At 34.6% G+C, this 26,290-nt stretch overlaps 2 protein-coding genes across 2 annotated transcripts; one reads left to right on the top strand and one right to left on the bottom strand.

The window, feature by feature from the left end:
- Positions 1–890: 890 nt before the first annotated feature.
- On the top strand, positions 891–4,289 carry LOC134251718 (phospholipid phosphatase 2-like). The gene is made up of 6 exons (XM_062734143.1): positions 891–1,097; positions 1,474–1,625; positions 1,998–2,350; positions 2,690–2,747; positions 3,094–3,270; positions 3,702–4,289. Exons 1-6 carry the CDS (start codon positions 1,007–1,009, stop codon positions 4,098–4,100), a joined length of 1,230 nt encoding a protein of 409 aa, XP_062590127.1. The 5' UTR covers positions 891–1,006; the 3' UTR covers positions 4,101–4,289.
- Positions 4,290–8,056: 3,767 nt separating this feature from the next.
- Positions 8,057–25,595, bottom strand: LOC134251694 (DNA damage-binding protein 1-like). The gene is made up of 28 exons (XM_062734119.1): positions 25,455–25,595; positions 24,238–24,386; positions 23,998–24,114; positions 23,586–23,731; positions 23,399–23,474; positions 22,620–22,734; positions 21,459–21,556; positions 15,489–15,647; positions 15,255–15,338; positions 15,027–15,143; positions 14,831–14,933; positions 14,445–14,517; positions 14,251–14,359; positions 13,887–14,065; positions 13,240–13,403; positions 12,984–13,091; positions 12,650–12,857; positions 12,292–12,387; positions 11,859–12,094; positions 11,433–11,597; positions 10,134–10,228; positions 9,855–10,025; positions 9,628–9,737; positions 9,411–9,496; positions 9,189–9,272; positions 8,956–9,058; positions 8,641–8,764; positions 8,057–8,477 (listed from the first exon to the last, which is right to left on the bottom strand). The coding sequence occupies exons 1-28, from the start codon at positions 25,513–25,515 to the stop codon at positions 8,394–8,396; spliced, it is 3,420 nt and encodes a 1,139-aa protein (XP_062590103.1). The 5' UTR covers positions 25,516–25,595; the 3' UTR covers positions 8,057–8,393.
- Between the last annotated feature and the right edge of the window lie 695 nt (positions 25,596–26,290).

Raw genomic sequence — 26,290 nt, 5'->3', positions numbered from 1 at the left:
TCGACTCGGTCATAATGCACTATTCATAGGAATATTTATTTTTGACGGTTTGAGACTACTACCGTTAGTCAGTTGTTCAATTCAATTCAATTTCTTTATTGATTCACCAAACATGTTGGCATACAACCATGTTACATACAAAAGACAAATGGATCAGTGAAGTCAACTATGAAGTGTATTATAACTTGAAGATTAAACATAATCATTATGTAAGCAGTATAGTATGGACAGTGATGAGCTAATAAATGCATTAAATATATATATATTATAATTGCCCTTTATTTTTGGAACGCAATTCAAAACATTCATATAAAAATTCACGTAGTCTTCTAGAATGAACTGCATTGTCAGGATTACAAAATACTTTACAATGATTTTCTTTCAATATGTTATCGTTAATTACAGATGTTCAAAGTACAGTACTTTTTTCGCAAATCTATATATAAAGGACAGTCATCATGAAATGTATTTCACTTTCTACAACAGTTTTACAATAGTGACAAAAGCGAGATTCTTTTGGGATACAAGGTTTTGAATATCTGCCTACTTCAATTTCTAAAGGATGTGCAGAAATTCTCAGTTAGAGTAAGATCCGAATATAACAAAGCTCAAATTACTGATATATCTTCCTCGTTTTTGTCCTAGTTCACAATGATATAAGCTTTATATAATATAATGCGTTTAAATTATCAATGACCTGGCAGGCAAACAAGTTGTGTAATCAAATTATTATTATTAATAGTCATATTATTACAAAAAGTATATATACCGGTATATATTTTTGGCAGCATAAGGTAGACTTTTATTTTTTAATAATACTTCCAAAACTTACAAAAAGCTTGAAGGGGGGGGGGGGGAGAGACCACATCGAAAAGACATACGAACGATTTAGCAAATATTTCCTGTTGTGAATGAAAACAAACACTTGTCTCTGAATCCGGACATTGATCGCAAGATTATGAATCAACGTACATAACATAGATGTTAAAAGAGGGAAATATCAACAATGTTGTCTGTAGTAGATGAAAGAGACATCGGATCATGCTCCAAACGGAAAATAGTCACAACTCTTATTGATATTTGCATTGTTGGATTAGGTATGTACATCACTCTACCTAGAAAAGTTCTAAATGTCACTAAGTTATGATTAGCTAGAAATCTGTCTTGAGTTTTAATGACAATATGACTAGGATGGACTACATTTCCCTTGAAATATAAATGATGGATTGCTTATAGGGAACCAATTATATGAGTGTATGACCACTACGAAATCAATTCTTATTGAAAGTGAAAGTGGAAAAATCAGAAATGTAAACATGTACTGTACAATGAATATGAAAATCACACTTGAAGAGAATATCGGAATTCAAGATGCATTGTTAAATGTTATAAGCTTCATTCCCAATATTAAACATTGTAGGTTCATTGTATCATGTTGAATTTTATTTAATTCATTGTTTTATTCATAAATAGCTGCAGTGCCTTTGTTGATATTTAAAGTATCAGTAACTCCATACCATAGAGGATTTTACTGTAATGACGACAGTATAAGATACCCTTTCAAATCATCCACAATAACCTCAGCAGCCCTCTACTCTATAGGCTTTGTCATCAACATTGTGTTGGTAAGATTTTACTTCCTCCTTTAAAAGTTATCTTGATGACACAGCTACACTAGAGAAAGAGAGAGAGAGAGAGAGCATGGGGAGAGGGAGAGAGAGAGCATAGAGAGAGAAAAAGAGAGCATGGAGAGAGAGAGAGAGAGAAAGGGGAAAGAGACTTGGATGTAAAGAGAGTGGGTGGGATATTTTGATTTTTAATTTCAAAACATGTATTTTGACGGGAATGAACCTTTTCTTCACACATACTTATTGCATAATTGACTTTCTATCTTATATAACATTATTTAATTAACTCAAACTGTACCTTTATTTTTTTTCCTTTAGAAAATATCATTGAATTGACTCAAATAATTGACTTTATTATTTTCTTGACAGATTCTCCTTTTTGAATTCATTCGTTACCAGTTTGGCAGCATCTACGGAGCCACAAATGGCGGCCCTGCTACAGAAAGCACCACCAGTTACACAGACAGCACTGTACAGACGGGCAGGTCAACCCGACGAAAAATCTTCCAGTATTTCTACAATGTGTACAGGGTGCTCCTCCCTTTTGTATTTGGTGCTGTGGTTGAACACCTGACAACAGACATTGGTAAATACAGTATTGGTCGACTTCGTCCTCACTTCTGGTCTGTGTGTCAGCCAGACCCCGCTAAGTACAACTGTGTGACAGGGTACATCACTGAGGATGTCTGTACAGGAGATCCATCTCGCATCAGAGAAGCAAGGTAAAAAATCTTAATTAAATTTAAAACAGTTACTGTAGTTAACTTGAGGCAAAGCACTTGAAACCTCAACTAGTTTTCTATAGATGAAATATGAAATACAGAATGTTAGAATCATATTCTTCATATAATTCAGAAATCTGACAAAAAATCTGTCTTTGTCCTAGTAAAATTGATTCATTTGAATATATATACCTGTATACAGTGTTGATGAGTCATTTTATTATTCAAAAGCTTATATTAAATATAAGACTGCCTACTTTTTGAAAATACTTTCTGAAGACAAAGCGAAAATGCTGAAAGTAAAATTGTGTCAAGCTTTTGATTATTTTACTTTTTCAGACTCTCATTTCCATCTGGCCATGCATCATTTTCTACCTATACAATGATGTTTGCCATGGTGAGCAGCATTTTTTTCTTTGTTTTAAAGTTAAGAGAGAATGTGTGATAATCTCTGTTGACTAACAGCACAAAAGTGAACATAAATTAAAGTACTCAATTAAACTTGGTAGTCCTACTTTACAGAAGAAATTTACAATAATGAAAAATGGATTAGAACTGAATAACTAAAGATGCTTCCTTGTGTTTGAAAAATGATTCTCATGCAAATAAAACTTTAATTTGTAGTTTAACTCAGATAAAAGTCTTCTATATAAATGAAAAAATTCTTGAACGGGAAGTAAAACATCATACTATCATTCAACCAAGATAAATGTTATATTTATATGGTACTATTGGTATTGTAGTTATACGTCCAGGCCCGCTTAAGATGGAGAATCATTAGTCTGTTGCGTCCGCTGATCCAGTTGATCTTGTTCTACCTTGCGTTTTATACCTGCCTGTCCCGAGTGTCTGACTACAAACATCACTGGAGTGACGTGCTGGGTGGGGCCATCATAGGGGTGGTCACGGCAATACTAGTGGTAAGTTCTACAAAATTACATATAACTCACATCATAGGGGTGGTCACAGCAATACTAGTGGTGAATTCTACAAAATCACATATAACTCACATCATAGGGGTGGTCACAGCAATAGTAGTGGTGAATTCTACAAAATTACATTAACTCACATCATAGGGGTGGTCACAGCAATACTAGTGGTGAATTCTACAAAATTACATTAACTCACATCATAGGGGTGGTCACAGCAATACTAGTGGTGAATTCTACAAAATTACATAAATATATAACTCAAGTCCTTCTCAACTTTCAGAGGCACAAAAGCACAGAGATTATTTTATGAGTGGACATTCATCATTTGAGTAAATGGTATTTCTGTATCATATTTAAGCTTATACTGACAGTTTCTTTTGTGTTAAAATGTATGATGAATTTGAGATTTACCCAAACAGGTTTTCAAAGTGTCTGACTTATTTGAGAAGGAACCAAGGGATGCCAACTCAGGCACTCCAGTCATTCAAAACATGGTGGTCCAAACTCCTGAGCACAGAACCATGGGTCTGCAACATTACACAGAAATGGGCGGTCCAGGTCCAAAGATTCAGCAACACAACTCCCACGTAATGACCAAGGGGTATGCTAACCCTCACTTTACTGCTGAGGATGAGGACGATAGATATTACATACCAAAGGCCAGGCATAGAAATGGTGTAGCACGGAGTTACACTGAAAATGACGTGGGGACAGAGGGAAGGATAGCTACACAGGTCTATTACATAGACGCAGGGTCTAGTCGCCATTCAGACAGCGAGGGGAATGCTACATTTTCTAAAATGACAACTCAGTTATAAAACATGGACATTTATCAATGTGTCACAAAATTACGTTCTAGTCGACTACCGGTACATTCCAATATTTTAAATCGATGCCAAAGAGTTTTAAATTATTGTACTATATACATGTATCTTTATCAGTCAAATTCCCATTATATATACCAGATCATTATGAATTTCAAATTAGTCAGCATATCAAATGGATGAACTTTTCATATATTAAAAATCTAAAAGCTATTATCCATAAAAAAATTTTCATTACATTTTTTTTCACTATGACTGATATATTTTTCCATGACATACAGCAATGAGATTTGTGTAATCTAATACAACTCAGGTTTTGTTGTTGTTGCTTTTTGAGAAAAAAAAAATTCACAAAAGAATAAATATTTTATGACTACATTTAATTGTCCATTGCCTTTCTCTCTTTATGTGCATAGCATAGAGAAATTTAGATCATCACATAAAATCAGTATGCTGAATAGATATCCCCATTATTAATTATCAAAATCCAATCAATGTCTATGTTGATCCATATATACATATGTATTGGTATGAAATGTTTTAATGTTTATATGTACATTTCTGTTGAACTGATGAAAAGTCTGGAGATTATTTTGATGTAAATTAAAGCTCTAAGTAGAAAATTGTTATCTACTTATTGATGTTATGCCATGTAAATCTGGACAATGCTGCCTCATTATTATGAAGTCATTCTCCTTATTCATTTTGGGGGAAGAATCCCATTTAAAAACTGTATTGAATGTATATACTAAAGACAATTTGAATGATATTTCAATGTGCAACCATGAAATTTAGAATTATATCTTAGACAGCTTTGTATTGTTTTTCCCCTTTGATTTTAACTGTTGTACTTGGGTATCTTTCTCAGTTTTTAATGGTCTTAACTTTCATTGCAATATTGTAGAATTTTCCAAGAAATTTTCAAAATGGATCAGCAACACTTATTTACTCCAACCAGAATTAAAATACATGTTAATCTTTCATGTAATTTATTTTGGGTTAAAAGATCACATATGGGTACATTCTGAAGGATTACAAAAATTTTAGGTATTGATTTAAGAGTAGCATTTTCCCCCATGATGTGTGTAGCATTGTAAATTATCTTCAATCAATTTTTAATTACATATTTTTATGTATATTACTCACATGTGTTTATATCAAATGTGCCACTTGACCCACCATCACAAAAAATTATAATGGACATATATGTACTTTACAGATTATCTTATGAATGGCTGAATGAAATTTTAACTCACCGTTAGAACAGGATTCTGACCAATGACAACACGGAAAGCAAACTAAAAATAACCTTCCAGTATTAAAATAAAGGCATCAATAGAGAAGGTGCTTTTTTCATACAATTTAAGCTACAGAATGTAAGCATAATTAGCGTGCTGGGTTTTTGTATACCACTGATAGTATTTTTATACAATCTGCAATCTTTTTCTTCATTTTTCCAGATATACATGTACACTTCGTCTTATTTTAGTATATATGTTTATCCTGCATTATTGAGGATGTGTATATAATTTAATAATTTGCCAATGATTGACCTACAATACACTGAAGAGAGGAATACTTAGAACACCTGTCTTCCAGAATTGAAGAAAAGTACCATACAAGTGGAAATTTAAGCGAGTCGCAAATTTAGCAATTCGTCCCTAACAATTTGTTTTCATTTTAAGCGAGATGTCAAGCGGGATATCATTTTAGCAATTATAAAATGCTCCCAGAAGAAACTATTACAAATACAATTAAGGCTATTAATTTTTAGCAGTATTCAAATTTAGCGATCTCAGCATCCTTGCTAATAATCCAAAAATTAAATCCTCGCTAAAAATTCTGTTTATATGGTATATTGCAGCTTTGATTAATATCATGGAATTTTTTGACAATTCTTAAACAAACCTTGCTGATACAGTAAAACACGGTTATAGCGAAGTCCTGGGGACCTGTTAATTTAATTCGCTATATCCGTAATTCGTTATATCCGTATAACGAATTCGTATAACCATATATAGCGAATTCGCAATATGCATGTTTTCCTTCTAGTGTTACTATCAAATATGTTAGGGAAGCAAATATTACAAAACATACCTTCGATAACTAAGGTTTTATTATGAATTGAATTTTATATACAAATGCTGAGAGAAAAGTAAGTCAGTTCATTCATTCAAATTTTGAAATCTTTGAAAGTTTGTTATAAAAGATGTAAAATCCATTATATTTAACCTCAACGGGACTCAAAATCAGTTCGCTACATCCATAAATTCGTTATATCAGAGTTCGTTGTAACCGTAAAATTTTACAAAGATTTGTTAAGAATTTTGCCGGGGACCCAGAAACACTTTGTTATATCCGTGAATTCGCTATATCCGTGTTCGTACTAAACGTGTTTTACTGTATATTGCAATAATTGTATTACAGGTGGCACAGGTCATCTCTGCTTCAGCTATCAGATCTGTATCAATTTTAATATCAAAACAAAATACTGTGAAAGAGTGATTCTATACTTTAAACAAGAATCTTTTTTGTGTCATGTACATTTGTTGTATTACTATATAATACCACCATAATTATACTTTTGTTAGCTGTTATGTACATTTATACTATTGTATATGTATACAGGATTAAAAACAATCAAAAACTACAATTATTCTATGTCTGTCACAAGTATAAGCAATCTTTGTACTAATTTAAAATAGGAGTACAAATTATAGCCCAGACGGGAATTTTTCTTACACTTTTTTCCGTCAGTGAACTTTGCAGGAGTCAAGGTCAAGACATGCCAGTGGATCATAAGCAATGTCTGTATGAAGTACTGTAAAAGTACATTTTTCCGCGTGGTATTAATTTATGCTATGTACGCGGTAACAAATTTTCCGTAGAAATTTATCCAAGCGAACTTAATATAAATGTAAGGCATATAGTGACAATCCAGAAAATCCGCGTAATTTTCTACCTGCGGATTGAACAGAAATTGAGATTCTGCGGAAATCTGACCCTGTGGAAAAAAAGTACGTATACAGTATGAGCTTCATCGTTTCTCAGTTACAAAGAGATAGTTTGAAACATGTTTTTTTTTTTTTTGTCCAGTGACCTTGAACGTGCTAAAATGAACTAAACACAAGCTCCGTTGGGTCTTAAGCAATTTCTGTACCAAGTACAAGATTCCAGTGATTCACCACTACAAAGTGAATCACAAGACAAAAATATACTTTTTTTGTCAGTGACCTTGAAATTACTTGTATGAACTTGGATCAAGGTTTTGACACACCTTTAGGTCATAAGCAATATTTGTACTAAGTATGAGCTGCCAGTGCTTCTCCATTACAAAGTTAAAGTGTGGATAATATTACACAGACAGACAGACAAGGTGATTCATATATACCCCTCCCAACTTCATTTATACTTATCATCATAATCATTTCATTTTACATTAATTACAATATATTACTGGCAAATCATTTCCAGCTGTCATCTTAACAACTGAAACATGACACTCAGCAATTTGGTTTTTGGGATATTAAAAGAAATATATTACTTACAGTGTTTTCACATTATTTCAAAGTAAAAGGTTAGAGATAAGTTGTAACAGGCTAGGGACTGATGTGTATGAACAAAATCTGTTGACCTTACAATAAATCCTTATTTTAAAGAGGTATTGTTAATTGAAGCGGTCAGTTTGGCCAGTAACCAGTTCCTAGGGAAAACACTGTACTAGTGGTAAAATATTGGGTAACTTGAACCTTTCTCCCTCTATTTTGTTCCCAGAGTAGGTACTGATAAATCCCTTTACTGACATTATTATTTTACTCAAAGGCAACATTTTTGACCATCCTTCGTGAATCTTTGTTTATTCATGAATGCTGGCATTGAACAGTGTTCTCTATCCATATCCTGATACTGTATCACATGACATTTTAATGGAAATATAACATGATGTCAAATGCATTTTATAATTTAATGGACATATCAAGCATTCCATTAAGGACAATATAACATTTACAATAAAATACTCAATATATACATTAATAGCACTAAAACAAGTAAACCAACCTTTCCTTTGTTAAGTATCATGCTTGGTTTATAATAGCGGGGAGAAAAACCAGAGTCTGTTGTCCTGGTTAACAATTGCAACAAGTGTCATTTTAGCATGAAAAAGTTCGTTTTATTTGTACATTTCACTTGAAGTTGGATATCTCGGTGAATTTATGGTAACTCTTCAATGATGGAGGTGAGATTATTTATTTCATATTAGCTCTTCAATGGTGGAGGTGGGATTTCTCAGTGAATTCTGGTCAACTCTTCAATGGTTTTTACCAAGTCATCCACAGTTGCCTCCCTCTTCATGCCACTCCCATCATCGATCTTGAAAAAAAAATCATACAAGTTACTGTGCACTGTCATAAAACTCATCTATATACATGATGTATTCAATTTTCTTCAAAATCTTGCATCTTTTCATTGCATCCAAAAAAATTTTTTTAGGGATGCCTTTTGTAGAGTTCACCATTGAATTTTGTGTTTGTACCTGTAGGCCTTTGACAGTTTCCTGCATTTTGTCTCTGTTCAGATCTAAGAAACTCTCTATCAGATCCCCATCAATAAAACCTTCGCAGGCCTCAGTCTTCCTCTCAGTATGGAATGATCGCCAACTGATGGAGGTCAAGGAGTTTAATGGGAACAGAATTAAAACTGTAAAATCTTACCCAAATCAAGTCCATTTTATTAGGAAAATGCATCTCTGTCAAAACCTCTTCATCTATTTAGGTTTTTAGTATATCATGGTCAGATGTTTAACGAATGAAAAAAATTATCAAAGGTAATTTTTTTTTGTTAAGGATACAATGAGTGCTCTATCTTTCCAACACTTTTGATAACTTTAGCCAGCCTTGACTGAACATCTTGCAGGAAAGTGTAAAATTCTTGTGGCACCTGTGTTACCAAACCTGCAATATACATGGGAATGTTAATGTAACTAAAAATCGTGTACAAACCTGAAAGGATTAAAACGAATAATAATGTGCTGCCCTAACTTAAAATCACGTATTTTTATGGTCATTCCTGCGTGGTACTTACCCACGGCCCCGTTAACTGTTCCATACAACACAGAACCTTGAGTAGGTGTGCTGGTTTCTCCAGTGTGCTGCATCACCAGGGACCCTAAAACACATGGAGTAATACATGTACAACTTACAGAGTAATTTGTGGCAGAATGTCTTCAATAACACAGATCAAAACACATGAAAATTTTTGTATAAATAAGAGACTTAGCATCTACTAACAGAATTTTCTACCTACCATGCCTAAAAACATTAACAAATTCACCAAGATGAAACATTCCAACCTCTTGTAGGTTTTGTCTGTCCTCATCTGTGGTGGATGCACTGAAATTAATACCAGTAATAATCACACTCTTATAAAACATAAACTGATCAAAGTACTGTACACAGATTAATGAAATTACTTATTTAAGTAAATCACAGTTATTACATCAGAAGTTCAGACAAATCTCTACCTGTCTTTCTGACATGTGAATAAATTAAATGAATTCTCAGCTCCGAGGAAATTGTCATCATCCAAGATCTCTATTGCTGTAGTCCAGTTTGGATTGCAATCCCTGGCAATCTGCAACCAATCAATACATCTTTATTATTTACTCAATTTATTTCCCTAATATCTTATTTAAACTTTTGTTCCTATATCCCTGATACAAAGAATATGAGAAATACATGTATTTATTACCTCCTCAAAAGTTCCCTCCATTGGTTTGTACAGGAGCAAAGTAATGGACCGCATAAGATCCCCAACAAGAATAAAATCACATTTGGTCTTCAGATACAATGCCACAATACTGTTAAAATAATTACACTCTAATCTCAACTCCTTTTCCGTCGTCCACTCAAATAACCGCACCTGAAGGTAAAATTATGAAAAGAGCTACTGACTGAATTATCATGAATGCAAATAAGCTGGTTAATAGACCACATAAATTTACAATAACCCTTCATACATTGAACTTACAGTGCTATTAATACTGGCTAGTAACTTCCCATTGAATTCCACAAGTGTATAGGCAGCACCTTTTATTTCTTTTTCACCAATTTGATTTAGTTTACCTGAAAAAGAATTCATCACTGTTAAAAATCCCATATCTTCTTATCACTTTTTTCCCTATTATTTGTGTAAATCAAAGGCCTGAAGGGCCACAATGGCGCCGCGCTTTAGATATGGCATTGAAACTGTGAAATTACTGGATTTCAAAGCATGTATAAAAGCATGCATATGTCTATAGAATTATATAGCTTAGTTGTAGATAAAAATACCCCGATTTGAGCAATTATGAAATAAAAACATTCAACTCATTAATCCAAGTTTGGCAGAGATAACCCCTGCTTTTTTATTGTTACTTGTGCAGGGGTTAGTATATAGGTCCCTGGTGCTAAACTTGAAATCCCAATTTTAGGAGGTTTGAAATTACTTTTCCTCTCTCTAAGGCCTAATTAATTTAATTAACTTGTGCAATGTGTACTAAATGTACAGTAAGATCTACACTGCCTTCGATCACTTAATTTTATGTAATGAAATTTGTTTTCCGAGATTCCTTGACATGTATATAACTATCGTTTCTTTTTTCTCTTTGCTCAATTTGTTCCTGCTGGTCCTGATAACAATCTTGTTCTATCGGAAGCCATCTTAAATTTTGATTTGTCAAAACAATCCCAGTTAATTGTTTACACCTGCACTAATAATTTACTGGCCTACTGCACATAGCCATCGGCATTGTTTACGTAGATCAAGCTTGGGTTGTAACTGGAAGTTAAAAGTACAACCTAATTTACGAACCATATCCGGAAATCGGGTGATAAGCATGACCCGCCATGTCATAAAAATAATCAGGTTAAGGGTCAAAAAAGTAACCCGACAAAAGTGGGTGAGTTGGCAACTATCTACAGAACTATTGAAATTTTATGATTTTCAAGCAATTTATGGAATAAACGCAAAAATTGGCATGTATATTCCTACGCCAGATACATGAAGGTCTTGGTTCAATCTCTCACCAGAGGGCGCGCTCCGCTTGGAGTGGAGCGTAAACAACGCCCTCTGGTGAGAGATTGGGTCTTGGTTCTAGTACTATATTATTTAGCGCATGAAGAAAGCGGTGAGCAGTCAGAGATTTCCTCATAGCTATATGTGCATCAAGCTCAAGCTCGACACCATAAAAATCTTCTGAAAAATTGAACTTCTTTTCATTATTTATCAGGCTTTCTGAATGATGAAATATGACAAAGTTCCTCATTGAAGTCCATAAGATTTGTTTACCGTCGTGGAAGTAGAAGATGACGATTCTTCCTTGTTTAGGCTCTGCCTCCTCAGGATGAACCAGTGCCGTCCCCACAATGTAGTAAGTACATGGATCCTCCCCAAGTTTGGCAGAGATGAGACTAGTGGCAAATTCATTGGGCATTAGCTGGTGGGCATGTAGTACTGGAATAATAAGCAAGTGTTTATCATTCATTATATAAAGATGAATTGTTGTTTTTTTTTCAATATTATAAGGTATTGACTATATCACTAAATAAAATGATGTATGCATTTTTCCCCCTTTATTATAGATTAATATCACTCTTGAAGATAATCTTCTCTGTGAAGAAGGCCAAAATATCTAAATTCAAAGTGAATAGGAAGAGGATTACTTTTTAAAAAAAGAAAATTTTGAACTTGCTCAGAACACATTAACTTATCAACCTTCAAATGTGTGTTGATCAATGATCAGCAGTGAATGGACCTCCACTTCATCTCCGGTAGAGTGCTCTCCCATTGTGCTGGTCCCCATGGTAACCTTGCCACTGGAACTCGAGCTTGTCATTGCTGCGTGTGTGCTAGCACTGGGTCGTGTGGGATTTAAACCGTTGCTGTCTTGAAGGTCCATACGCATGGAGATGACACCAAATGTCTGAGAAGATTCCTGGTAAGCTATTCGCCTGTAAATATCATGCATTCATAAGAAAGCTACTAGACTACCAATCATTACATCACTGGTCATATTCATATACATCTAGAACAATTATGGAGTTCTTGATTACAAGATCGAATGTCTGAGAATAAATGTAGAGTACATACATACTGTATACCGAATTACCGATTAAGTTTGATGAAAAAAAAAATCTCTCTCACTTACCTGGGGGACTCCCCTAAAGGAATTGTTCTAATGTGTAACTTCTGAATTTCATCTATTGTCCCAATGGTAAGAGTACTGTCATTAGCTAATGCCAAACTGGAATACAAAAATAGATACAAGTAAACACACAATGATAGTTTCCAGCTCAATGAATGATTCATGTACACATACCTTATTGTAAATACAGCATATGGGGGATGGGAGGACACAAGAGGAAATAACAAAATTTTCATGTATACATTCTCCTGCTCAGTTTTGGACCTTGTTAAAAATTAGAAGACTTGAAATCTGATATCCACTACTTCTGCTTATCCTGTGAAAGAGACCTAGAACACCAGTATCTTTTCAATGTTCTCACCTGTCTGGATATCCCTCGGAATTCAGTGGACACATGTGATTAACTTCTTTTAAGTTGACATTGGAGAACACAAGTTTATGATTACTGGAATATATCACAGTTGGCCGATCTGAACACGCAAACACATTTGTTGTAGACAGAGATCTAAATGTTCGTAAAACTGTTGGCTGAGTGCCCAGCGTCACTTTCCTCTTCTCTGAAAAGTATCCTGTCAAAAACCAAAAATAGTTCCATCAGATCTCCGATACCTTAAAGAATATGTATTTCTAAACTTAGGAAATTTTCAGTCTGTTAATAAGAAACAGATTTTGTAAACAGAATCAAAGTGTTGTACCTGTTTCAATATTAAAATTAAAGTAGAATAAAGAACCATCTCCAAGTGCACATAACAGATAATGAATGCCTTCAAATGTTGTCATCAAAATAGATCTTGGGATGATCTCTGTAAAAATAAAATAATAATACATGCATGCATGTAAGAATACAAAAGAACAAAAAAAATTTCCCTCACAAAAATTCTTGATCCCAATCAATATATCAAAGAACCATAAGCCTGTGTCATCAGAGAACAAAATAACAATATCATATACCTCCTCCCAGCATTTCTACATGGAGACTGCGGAAATCTGGCAGGCTAAGAACCCTGGCTGAGATGTCTGTCCAGAGACCAATAGCACACAGGTGTGACTTCTCCTCCCCCTCCCTGAGGGGGGTCAGGTCCACACAGGCCACCTCATGCTCCATTGTGCAGGTGCTGTACGAAAACACAGCTGTTTAGTGAAACACATGTCAACATAAAAGCACTTGCTTTGCTTAACAAACATCAATCATCTAATAATCCTGATTTTTTTTTCCTTTTGAGAAGTAGACATTTCCACCCCTTTATCTATAGTATATGGTATCTGTCACAGAATAAAAATTGTAGTCTTAATCGAAACTAGAAACTCATATTTACAGTTCCAACTACAGTAAACCAACTTTTATTCGCGACTTCCTCCGTGATTTACCAGGGTAAACACTTGGCGATGATTAATTTTCATGATCAAGCCTTTTTTTGGGGATCTGTTGTTAAAAGACACAGAGACTTTAAAGATCGGTTCGTGGCAAGAAATATTCGCAATGAAGGCTATCGCAAAACTCATGAAAATTTCTCTCATGCAAATATAAGTTGGTTTACAGTATCTGAAACATCAATGTCACTTATAAAACATGCTATCCTCCTATCGACCTATATTACCTGACTTGTTTGATGTCCCCCTTTAACAGTTCCAGGTAATACAGCTCACTGCCCACACAGGCCACGACCTGGCAGGTGTTGCTACTGGCCAGACTGATGTTCTTCCCTCCGGGGTTCTTCCATTCCTTCATCAGTTTCTGGTTATCACAGCTGATCAGTCGTACAGACTGGGGAGTTATCTGTAAATACATTCATAAGATGTCAGAACAGCTGTAAATATAAGCTGCAACAGCTTTAATAGATTGATTAAATGTTTTAATATACATGTATTTATTGACCTATCTGTTTTCTGTGCATAAAATACTATTTAAAATCTTTGAGAGACAATGTAGTAAACTTCAGAATCAATGTAGCAGACTTTTACCTGTAGGAGTTGGTTGTGTACAACATTGGCACAGAGAAAGGTCTGCTGATCTGATTCGAACCCTGACAGCTCTGTCTCCTCAACTTCTTCTCCATTTAACATCAGCACCCTACAACATCAACATCAAAAGGGGTCAGATCTAATTGTAGATTAATTTCACTATTAAACTTTCTCTTTTTATTTAGATTACTAACCTTGTTTGTCCAACAAAGGAAAGTACTATCATATTGTCATATTCTGGTGAGTTCACTCTCAGGGACCAAATACCTAAATTTAAGTTCAAAATATATATCAATAAACTTCAAACTTGTTTACGGATCCAATGTATTATATTGCAAATACTATAACTCCATAAAGGTTCAATATAAAATTTTATGAGCCATGATTCCATAGAAAACGTTTTTCTGAAAATCTTTTTCTATCATTCCAAATAGACTGGATTTTGCCCAAAAGCTCTATTTCATGAAAAAAAAAAAACATCCAGTCCTCAATAATTTACAGATAAGCTATTTTAGCTAAATAAAGCACTGAAAAAAAATCCTAATATTCCATTATGTAAATTCATCTCTTCATGACATACCTTTGATTCCTGGTAAATCTATACTGGCATGTTCATGAATTCCAATACCATTACGTATAATTCTCAAGGAACCCTCTTTATATGCACCAGAGCAGGTAACAAGCTACAATATAAATACATGTGTTTTATTTACAGGTACATTTCCAGGCTACCTGACCTGTCTACAATTTTAAATATTTGTTTCTCTGTACATTACCTGTCCTTGACCTTGCCTTTCCAGGTCAACCACACACATATCAAGGATAGGTCCTAGGTTTGTGAATCTCTCCATCTCTTGAACATAGGAGCCATTCTCATCTGGCTCAACATTGAGCTAAAATAAGATCACACGTAATTTACTCTTTTTATCAACAATGGTGTTGCAAATTTTGAAAATTATTGCATTCCTTTTCTAGACCAAAATAAGATAATCAAATCTTCTTACTTTGACAAGCTGTGAATCTCCAAGTCTAGATCCAATATACACAACAGCATTGTCTAAATATGTCATACACTCAGCTATTGTGGTCTGAAGTGAAATAGATTGAAATTCTTTGCTTAAAACATTGAAGTGAAATACATGTATATTCAAACACTGTAGTCCGCAGTTAGATATGTCAAGAAAATGTAAGTTAAATTCTTTATATACACATGTTATTTTGTTCCCTCAGACACTGACCTCTCCCAGTAGTTCCACCTTAAGGTCCTTGACCGTTACTGTCGAGTCCATTTTCTCCTCCTTCTCCAGCATCAGCATGAAGAGTCTCCCCATCATGTCTCCTAATAAATAACGGGAACCATTGGCATCCACCTTCCCATAACATGTCAGGGTACTTTGCTGAAATCCACAATATGCTAAATCAATTTCCATTAGTTTATATTTTTTACAATCATAGATAAATGATGGTGGATAATAACTGAATTTGACACTGTGATCTGATTTAAAAGGAATATTATGTACTTTGTTATCAATTGGTTAATAATTATATAGCAGGAATAGGGTGTGATTTTTTTTGTGCGTGGTATACAAATATTTAATTTTAATTTCCTTGACAAATCCAAAACAAGAGGCCCATGGGCCACAATGCTCACCTGAACACTATGGCTAGGAAAAAGCAGAATTGATTTATACTTGAAAAGCTTAAATCCAAAACTAGTCCCAAGACCAATCATGGCTTTGCTATTCTTGAGAAGAAGATTTTTAAAGAATTTTCCTATACATTTCTATGTAAAACTTTTGTCGGCCATTTTGGCCCCACCCTACCCCTGGGGGTCATGATTTGAACAAACTTGAATCTTCACTACCTGAGGATGCTTCAATATAAATATGATCAATTATGGCTTTGCTATTCTTGAGAAGAAAGATTTTTAAAGAATTTTCCTATACATTTCTATGTAAAACTTTGGTCGGCCATTTTGGCCCAGCCCTACCCCTGGGGGTCATGATTTGAACAAACTTGAATCTTCACTACCTGAGGATGCTTCAATATAAATATGATCAATTATGGCTTTGCTATTCTTGAGAAGAAGTTTTTAAAGAATTTTCCTATACATTTCTATGTAAAACTTTGGTCGGCCATTTTGGCCCCGCCCTACCCCTGGGGGTCATGATATGAACAAACTTGAATCTACACTACCTGAGGATGCCTCCATATAAATATGATCAATTATGGCTTTGTTATTCTTGAGAAGATGATTTTTAAAGAATTTTCCTATATATTTCTATGTAAAACTTTGATCAGCCATTTTGGCCCCGCCCTACCCCTGGGGGTCATGATTTGAACAAACTTGAATCTACACTACCTGAGGATGCTTCCATATAAATATGATCAACTATGGCTTTGCTATTCTTGAGAAGAAGATTTTTAAAGAATTTTCCTATACACTGTATATTTCTATGTAAAACTTTGGTCGGCCATTTTGGCCCAGCCCTACCCCTGGGGGTCATGATTTGAACAAACTTGAATCTACACTACCTGAGGATGCTTCCATATAAATATGATCAATTATGGCTTTGCTATTCTTGAGGAGAAGATTTTTTAAGAATTTTCCTATACATTTCTATGTAAAACTTTGGTCGGCCATTTTGGCCCCGCCCTACCCCTGGGGGTCATTATTTGAACAAACTTGAATCTACACTACCTGAGGATGCTTCAATATAAATATGATCAATTATGGCTTTGCTATTCTTAAGGAGAAGATTTTTAAAGAATTTTCCTACACATTTCTATGTAAAACTTTGGTCGGCCATTTTGGCCCCGCCCTACCCCTGGGGGTCATGATTTGAACAAACTTGAATCTTCACTACCTGAGGATGCTTTAATTATGGCTTTGCTATTCTTGGGAAGAAGATTTATAAAGAATTTTCCTATATAATTCTATGTAAAACTTTGATCAGACATTTTGGCCCCGCTCTACCCCTGGGGGTCATGATTTGAACAAACTTAAATCTACACTACCTGAGGATGCTTCCATATAAATATGATCAACTATGGCTTTGCTATTTTTGAGAAGAAGATTTTTAAAGAATTTTCCTATACACTGTATATTTCTATGTAAAACTTTGGTCGGCCATATTGGCCCCGTCCTACCCTTGGGGGTCATGATTTGAACAAACCTGAATCTACACTACCTGAGGATGCTTCCATATAAATATGATCAATCATGGCTTTGCTATTCTTGAGAAGATGATTTTTAAAGAATTTTCCTATACATTTCTATGTGAAACTTTGGTCGGCCATTGTGGCCCCGCTCTACCCCTGGGGGTCATGATTTGAACAAACTTGAATCTACACTACCTGAGGATGCTTCCATATAAATATGATCAATTATGGCTTTGCTATTCTTGAGAAGAAGATTTTTAAAGAAATTTCCTATACATTTCTATGTAAAACTTTGGTCGGCCATTTTGGCCCCGCCCTACCCCTGGGGGTCATGATTTGAACAAACTTGAATCTACACTACCTGAGGATGCTTCCATATAAATATGATCAACTATGGCTTTGCTATTCTTGAGAAGAAGATTTTTAAAGAATTTTCCTATACACTGTATATTTCTATGTAAAACTTTGGTCGGCCATTTTGGCCCAGCCCTACCCCTGGGGGTCATGATTTGAACAAACTTGAATCTACACTACCTGAGGATGCTTCCATATAAATATGATCAATTATGGCTTTGCTATTCTTGAGGAGAAGATTTTTAAAGAATTTTCCTATACATTTCTATGTAAAACTTTGGTCGGCCATTTTGGCCCCGCCCTACCCCTGGGGGTCATGATTTGAACAAACTTGAATCTACACTACCTGAGGATGCTTCCATATAAATATGATCAATTATGGCTTTGCTATTCTTGAGAAGAAGATTTTTAAAGAATTTTCCTATATATTTCTATGTAAAACTTTGGTCGGCCATTTTGGCCCCGCCCTACCCCTGGGGGTCATGATTTGAACAAACTTGAATCTACACTACCTGAGGATGCTTCCATATAAATATGATCAATTATGGCTTTGCTATTCTTGAGAAGAAGATTTTTAAAGAATTTTCCTATATATTTCTATGTAAAACTTTGGTCGGCCATTTTGGCCCCACCCTACCCCTGGGGGTCATGATTTGAACAAACTTGAATCTACACTACCTGAGGATGCTTCCATACAAATATGATCAATTATGGCTTTGTTATTCTTGAGGAGAAGATTTTTAAAGAATTTTCCTATATATTTCTATGTTAAACTTTGGTCGGCCCTTTTGGCCCCGCCCTACCCCTGGGGGTCATGATTTGAACAAATTTGAATCTACACTGCCTGAGGATGCTTCCATATTAATATGATCAATTATGGCTCTGCTATTCTTGAGAAGAAGATTTTTAAAGAATTTTCCTATACATTTCTATGTAAAACTTTGGTCGGCCATTTTGGCCCCGCCCTACCCCTGGGGGTCATGATTTGAACAAACTTGAATCTTCACTACCTGAGGATGCTTCAATATAAATATGATCAATTATGGCTTTGCTATTCTTGAGAAGAAGATTTTTAAAGAATTTTCCTATACATTTCTATGTAAAACTTTGGTCGGCCATTTTGGCCACGCCCTACCCCTGGGGGTCATGATATGAACAAACTTGAATCTACACTACCTGAGGATGCCTCCATATAAATATGATCAATTATGGCTTTGTTATTCTTGAGAAGATGATTTTTAAAGAATTTTCCTATATATTTCTATGTAAAACTTTGATCAGCCATTTTGGCCAAGCCCTACCACCCCCCCCGGGGTCATGATTTGAACAAACTTGAATCTACACAACCTGAGGATGCTTCAATATAAATATGATCACTTATGGCTTTGATATTCTTGAGAAGAAGATTTTTAAAGAATTTTCCTATACACTGTATATTTCTATGTAAAACTTTGGTCGGCCATTTTGGCCCAGCCCTACCCCTGGGGGTCATGATTTGAACAAACTTGAATCTACACTACCTGAGGATGCTTCCATATAAATATGATCAATTATGGCTCTGCTATTCTTGAGGAGAAGATTTTTTAAGAATTTTCCTATATATTTCTATGTAAAACTTTGGTCGGCCATTTTGGCCCGCCCTACCCCTGGGGGTCATGATTTGAACAAACTTGAATCTACACTACCTGAGGATGCTTCAATATAAATATGATCAATTATGGCTTTGCTATTCTTGAGAAGAAGATTTTTAAAGAATTTTCCTATACATTTCTATGTAAAACTTTGGTCGGCCATTTTGGCCCCGCCCTACCCCTGGGGGTCATGATTTGAACAAACTTGAATCTTCACTACCTGAGGATGCTTCAATTATGGCTTTGCTATTCTTGGGAAGAAGATTTATAAAGAATTTTCCTATATAATTCTATGTAAAACTTTGATCAGCCATTTTGGCCCCGCTCTACCCCTGGGGGTCATGATTTGAACAAACTTAAATCTACACTACCTGAGGATGCTTCCATATAAATATGATCAACTATGGCTTTGCTATTTTTGAGAAGAAGATTTTTAAAGAATTTTCCTATACACTGTATATTTCTATGTAAAACTTTGGTCGGCCATATTGGCCCTGTCCTACCCTTGGGGGTCATGATTTGAACAAACCTGAATCTACACTACCTGAGGATGCTTCAATATAAATATGATCAATTATGGCTTTGCTAATCTTGAGAAGATGATTTTTAAAGAATTTTCCTATACATTTCTATGTGAAACTTTGGTCGGCCATTGTGGCCCCGCTCTACCCCTGGGGGTCATGATTTGAACAAACTTGAATCTACACTACCTGAGGATGCTTCCATATAAATATGATCAACTATGGCTTTGCTATTTTTGAGAAGAAGATTTTTAAAGAATTTTCCTATACACTGTATATTTCTATGTAAAACTTTGGTCGGCCATATTGGCCCCGTCCTACCCTTGGGGGTCATGATTTGAACAAACCTGAATCTACACTACCTGAGGATGCTTCAATATAAATATGATCAATTATGGCTTTGCTATTCTTGAGAAGAAGATTTTTAAAGAATTTTCCTATACACTGTATATTTCTATGTAAAACTTTGGTCGGCCATTTTGGCCCCGCTCTACCCCTGGGGGTCATGATTTGAACAAACTTGAATCTACACTACCTGAGGATGCTTCCATATAAATATGATCAACTATGGCTTTGCTATTTTTGAGAAGAAGATTTTTAAAGAATTTTCCTATACACTGTATATTTCTATGTAAAACTTTGGTCGGCCATATTGGCCCCGTCCTACCCTTGGGGGTCATGATTTGAACACACTTGAATCTAAACTACTTGAGGATGCTTCCATACAAATATGATCAATTATGGCTTTGTTATTCTTGAGGAGAAGATTTTTAAAGAATTTTCCTATATATTTCTATGTTAAACTTTGGTCGGCCCTTTTGGCCCCGCCCTACCCCTGGGGGTCATGATTTGAACAAATTTGAATCTACACTGCCTGAGGATGCTTCCATATTAATATGATCAATTATGGCTCTGCTATTCTTGAGAAGAAGATTTTAAAAGAATTTTCCTATACATTTCTATGTAAAACTTTGGTCGGCCATTTTGGCCCCACCCTACCCTTGGGGGGTCATGATTTGAACAAACTTGAATTTACACTACCTGACAATGCTTCCATATAAATAAGATCAATTATGGCTTTGTTGTTGTTGAGGAGAAGATTTTTAAAGAAATTTCCTATATATTTCTATGTAAAACTTTGGTCGGCCATTTTGGCCCCGCCCTACCCCCGGGGTCATGATTTGAACAAACTTGAATCTACTCTACCTGAGGATGTTTCCCTATTATTTCATCTTTCCTGGCACAGTGGTTCTTGAGTAGAAGATTTTTAAAACGTGCCACCAAATTTTCATTAATTCCCAATTATCTCCCCTTGAATGAGGGCGTGGCCCTTCATTTGAAGAAACTTGAATCCCCTTTACCCAAGGATACTTTGTGGCAAGTTTGCTTGAAATTGGCCCAGCGGTTCTTGAGAAGAAGTCGAAAATGTGAAAAGTTTACAGACAGACGGACAGACAGACAGACAGATGGACGCCAGACAAAATGTGATCAGAAAAGCTCACTTGAGCCTTCGGCTCAGGTGAGCTAACTATAGAAATACCTTTATAGCAGGAGGAGCTATAGGAATGAAGTTGTCTCCTTTGTGGTATGTAATGGACTCCTGCCCAATAATTAATGCTCCACCAAATGGCTCAGGTACTATGATGAAATGAAAAGATTCATTCATTCAGGAAAACCAAACACACAGAGAAAATTTGAATAGGAATCACATTATAACAAGAAACATATTGACGCAAGCGTCAAAAATCGGCCGCAAACCAATTAATTCTTCCATTGATAAAGTAATTCGAAACTGAAATTTGCGTGATCTGTTTTTAAAATTTCTTATATTTATCTGTTTAAATATCCTCGTGACATGAAATACTTGGATGCGACATTGCCGATTTTCTTCATGCATAATGCATGTACAAAATTACATGTATAAGCAAACTGTCCATAGACCTCTGCGTTTTGTAGAAACGAACTCTGGTGGATGTTTGATGTTTAAGCAATTTATTATTACATAATTTAAGTACAAAACTAAAGTTTAAACTTAGCTATAGTTTAACTTTGATTTAAACGGAACAAATATGAAATCTGTGGGACTTTCTTAGACGATGTTAACTACCCCCCAAATCCATCTAGATCCACCACTACATTTGTTCTCTTTTAGTCTCTTTGTTTTGGTGTTGAAATGTGGCGGGAAAATGCTTGGCATATTGTAAAAACGCGCTTTATCCTAGTCTCATGGACAAAATTGTCGTACGATTCTGTGCTTTTAAGAAATCAATATTTCATCAAATTTTTGAAAAATGTCCATAGGAAATGTATAAATATACACGGCATTTTGAAATAAGTACAACAAATCCTGTCTAGGCTGTTTAAAAAGAGAAAATAAAATTGTTGAGATGCAACGTGGTCTTTGTTTTAGACTATGCCTACATAAGACGCTTCGTGCTAATTTTCTCCGCACTTCAGTAATGTCAGAAATTGTCAATCAGGATTGGATAAAATATTTACCCAATTATTTATAATTTTTTTTATTTTATGATTATTGTGTTCTTGTTAAACATTTAGAATATCTTTGTTTAATATTCTATAATATGAATGTTATTAAATATTTTTATTCAAATTGTTCTAACTCCGCAGAAACGCACGGCGACTTAAAACTTTCATATCAACTAACCGACCGCCTCCTGGTGGCCGGTAATGAATTCCTTACCAGCTATAAGCATGCATGCTTCCGTTTCTACATTGTCTTGCTTCCATGGTCCTTTCTGAAATTCTTTGTCTCTGAGAGATATTTCGTATGTTTTAACATGTCGACCATGTTGATCCTATAAAATAATAATAAAAAAAAAACACTTAGAAAATGTATTAAGGCTTTAGCTTGTGATCAAAAGCAAATTTTTACAATCTCTACATGACATATTAATATTTTAAAATACAGTGAAACCTGTCTAATCTGACATGCACTGGGAGACAAATTTTGTGTCAGAATAGACAGGCTGTCGGATTGCACAGTTTAAAAAACATGGAAAACAATAAATTGGGAACGAAATTAAACATTGGAATTCACAGTGTATCGGATTATTCCGGTGTCGGATTAGACAGTTTTCACTGTATAATTGGTGCCTTTGAAAGGGCAAATCGTCCAAATGACCTATGTTAATGGTCTGGAAAACCTCTAGTAAAGAGAAATTATCAGAATATCAAGAAAATGTTGGTCAAATCAAGCAAAATATAAAATTCTACCATTTGTCTTTTCCTTTAATATATGTACAAGGTTATGATATTAACAAACATATCCATTTAGGAAACTTGACCCTGACTTTATTACAAAATTATTTTAAGGTCATGCAACCATCTGAGCTAAAAATTATTTGCCAGTCATGCCAGGGGTCATCACTACATATCTTTCAAAATGACCACTCTGATTTTGTAAATGAAAATGAGACTGCATTTCTTTTTTTGTAGAGTTGGTGAGCCTTATTGACTTGCCTGATGAATGAGGATCAGAGTTGGGGTTGTACAACCATGAAGGAATTGTATGTCAATAACTGTCAGTTCCTCCAACCTGCAAAAAATTTATAAAGATGTAATTTTTCTTTCTTACAATGACAATAAGTCAATGAATGCATATATAATCCATGAAGTATTGTGGAATAATCAAAGAAGTAAATCAAACCTAATATTAAAGGCCTTCAGTTCCTTGTTGTCTCTTTCCAGCGGAATAACTTTGAACAATCCATCGTACAACCTTAGACCTATGACCCGACACAGGGGGTCAATGATTCCAATTATTCCTGTCTCTGACGCTCGTCCTATTTTATCCTACAAAAGACAATACAGGAGTTAAATGTTATAATAAAAAATAAATCTACAATTTTAACAAATTTGGATCTCCACCTAGTGAGGCGGCTTTTTTGGTCCGTTTTTGTAAAAAGAAAGAATAAAAATGACTTCATATCATTTTTTTTTTTATTTACTCCTTTTGAAAAAGGACATGGTAAGTCAACACATAAATCTTGGATCACAATGACTAGAGTTTTGCAAAAACATCTGAGGAAATGAGAAACTCAGACAACAAAACTTAATACCTGTACATTGCCATGTGCTCTTGTGATAATGTCAATATTTTCCCCATTTTGGTTACATTCCAGGATCATCGCATTATATCTCTGTGTCAGTAAAAACATCAAATCTTTTGACTCTCCCTGGAAAAAAAACCCCACATATCTAAGAAAAACTTTAACAAATAAATAACTTGCGAATTTCATCAACTTTGCTATTCTTATTCATAGGATTTAATTTAAAAAAAATTTCTTCCCAGAACTTACAGGAGGTCTGAACAACTCCATGACAGCAATTCTACCATAGATACCAACTTCTTTTACTGGACGCAAACCTTCTGGTGTAACCACATAGATTTCCATCCGAGTATTTCTTGCAATAATTAAATTAAGGTCATCTGGTGATGTAAAGTTACCTAGAAATGATAAAACATATGTTTCTATAAGACAATCATAAAAATAAACCAAACTTGATAGATTAAAAATTTTAGTGCATGATAAATATATGCTTTTATCAATGGTTGACTTTGTTTATTCTGGTTGACTATCGAAATTTTTTTCAGGATAGCAAGCTAAAGATCTATAGCTATGTTTTTCACAAAACATTTATGAAAAATACCAGCTTTACATTGCATTTGACCCAGACTTCTAGTCTATGTAATGGAAGATTCGGAGGTTTATAGTTTTTGCCCTGTCTGTCTGTCCATTTGTCTGCAAAAACTTTAACCTTGTCCCTAACTTTTGAGTGGGTGGGGCTATGGCCTTCATATTTCACATATTCCTTGTGACAAAACTTTTCTTCAGATATCACCAAATTCGACCTCTTGACCCATTTCAAGGTCAAAAAATGTTGATGCAGTTGAATAGCTCTCGTCAGTTTGAATCTGCATATGAAGTTTGATTACACCGTCTTAAATGGTGTCTTTAAAACTGAACTTAACATTAATTTAAGACAACTGAAAACAAGATCAATGGAAAGGTCAAGGTCAAAAAATGTCCATGCAGTTGAAAAGCTCTCATCAACATCTATCAGCATTTGAAGTTTGATAAACATTAACATATCTTGAATAGTTTCTTCGAAACTAAGCTTTGAACTGAGATAAACTCAAATTGCGACAGAACTCACAGAAGGACTGAAGATGGACATGACAATATATGCCCCTGCCATATTCGTTGCGGGGCAAAAAAATACACAGGGGTCCATTGTTCCAAAGTGCTATGCTATGTACCCAAATTCAAAGGCTTTTGGGAATAGGCTAACCAATCATCTCTTTCAATGACCATGAAACCGCACAATGAAATATGCTGGGACATTTCTCTCTAAACTTAACTGCAACCTCCACTCCATTTATTTCTTTTATTTTTTTTTCAATCTGAATAATTTTCTCCTCGTCAAGGAAGACAACCGGCTCGTGCATTTTCAGATTTCATTATAGCATAGAAAAATCTATCATTTATCTTAATTTTGCCATCATAAAGATTACCTGTTACACATGCATTTACAGCCGTCGGTTTGTGTGCCGTGACAACGTAATTATGAGCCATTTTTAATGAAATAATTGTGGGCAAAATACTTTTTTCTTGCTCTTTCTCCTTATTTACGAACTCTTTCTTAGACAAGCACCTTGATGATGAAGATTTTCTGAAGTGCGCATGCCTGGCGCCAATTTTATGAAAACAAAATTAAGAATGATATAGTTACAGTCCGAAAATATAAATATAGTATCCTTTTTTGATTACTAAAACAAATTTACAAACACAAAATCATATTTCATTTATTTACAAATATTTTTCTGTGTTATGTTGACTGATATTCGTTTATAATGAAAAAATAATTTTGTTCGTTTTTGTACTCCTCCAATAAATTTTACTTTCTATCTCGAATTTGTTCAGTGTGCAATTTTATGTTTGGTAAAAACTTTGTAAGCATTGATAATTTGTTGTTTATTCGATATATATTATTTTATCTAATCAAGAATTTGAAGCTTGAGTATGTCTTTTATTCGAAAATATTGAAATACTGAACTGTCATCGCATCACATCTAACTCTGTCTTTATTGAAGTCACAAAATTTGCTGCGTTTGTCTGTTGCTACACCAAAATTTCAATTTCAAAGTGTAAAAAAGTGGATGCATATAAATATTTTATCAGTGTTTTCGTCTGATAATCAATACAATTTATTTTCGCTTTTACTTTTAGTAGCATAAATTGATAAAACTGATGTAGAAGGTTTAGATTATTTTTATCCTATAGATTTCTTTATATACTTATTACTAGGCCTAGTTAATCGATATATATATATATATATATATATATATAT

The sequence above is a fragment of the Saccostrea cucullata genome, unplaced genomic scaffold, assembly GCF_032062105.1.
Source record: "Saccostrea cucullata isolate Sc308-1 unplaced genomic scaffold, CSIRO_AGI_Scuc_v1 ctg168, whole genome shotgun sequence".
In the NCBI taxonomy this organism is placed as follows: domain Eukaryota; kingdom Metazoa; phylum Mollusca; class Bivalvia; order Ostreida; family Ostreidae; genus Saccostrea; species Saccostrea cuccullata.
The sequence above is the reverse complement of the archived record's forward strand: the minus strand, read 5'-3'. Positions and strand labels throughout refer to the sequence as shown.

Excerpts from the sequence above, each read along its gene's own strand:
- LOC134251718 (XM_062734143.1), top strand. The coding sequence starts at position 1,007 with ATGTTGTCTGTAGTAGATGAAAGAGACATCGGATCATGCTCCAAACGG. Across the intron at positions 2,748-3,093 it reads ATACAATGATGTTTGCCATG|TTATACGTCCAGGCCCGCTT; the intron begins GTGAGCAGCATT and ends TTGGTATTGTAG. Across the intron at positions 3,271-3,701 it reads TGGTCACGGCAATACTAGTG|GTTTTCAAAGTGTCTGACTT; the intron begins GTAAGTTCTACA and ends TTACCCAAACAG.
- LOC134251694 (XM_062734119.1), bottom strand. The coding sequence starts at position 25,515 with ATGGCTCATAATTACGTTGTCACGGCACACAAACCGACGGCTGTAAAT. Across the intron at positions 22,735-23,398 it reads CTCTGATCCTCATTCATCAG|GATCAACATGGTCGACATGT; the intron begins GCAAGTCAATAA and ends ATTATTTTATAG. Across the intron at positions 9,059-9,188 it reads AACAGTTAACGGGGCCGTGG|GTTTGGTAACACAGGTGCCA; the intron begins GTAAGTACCACG and ends TGTATATTGCAG.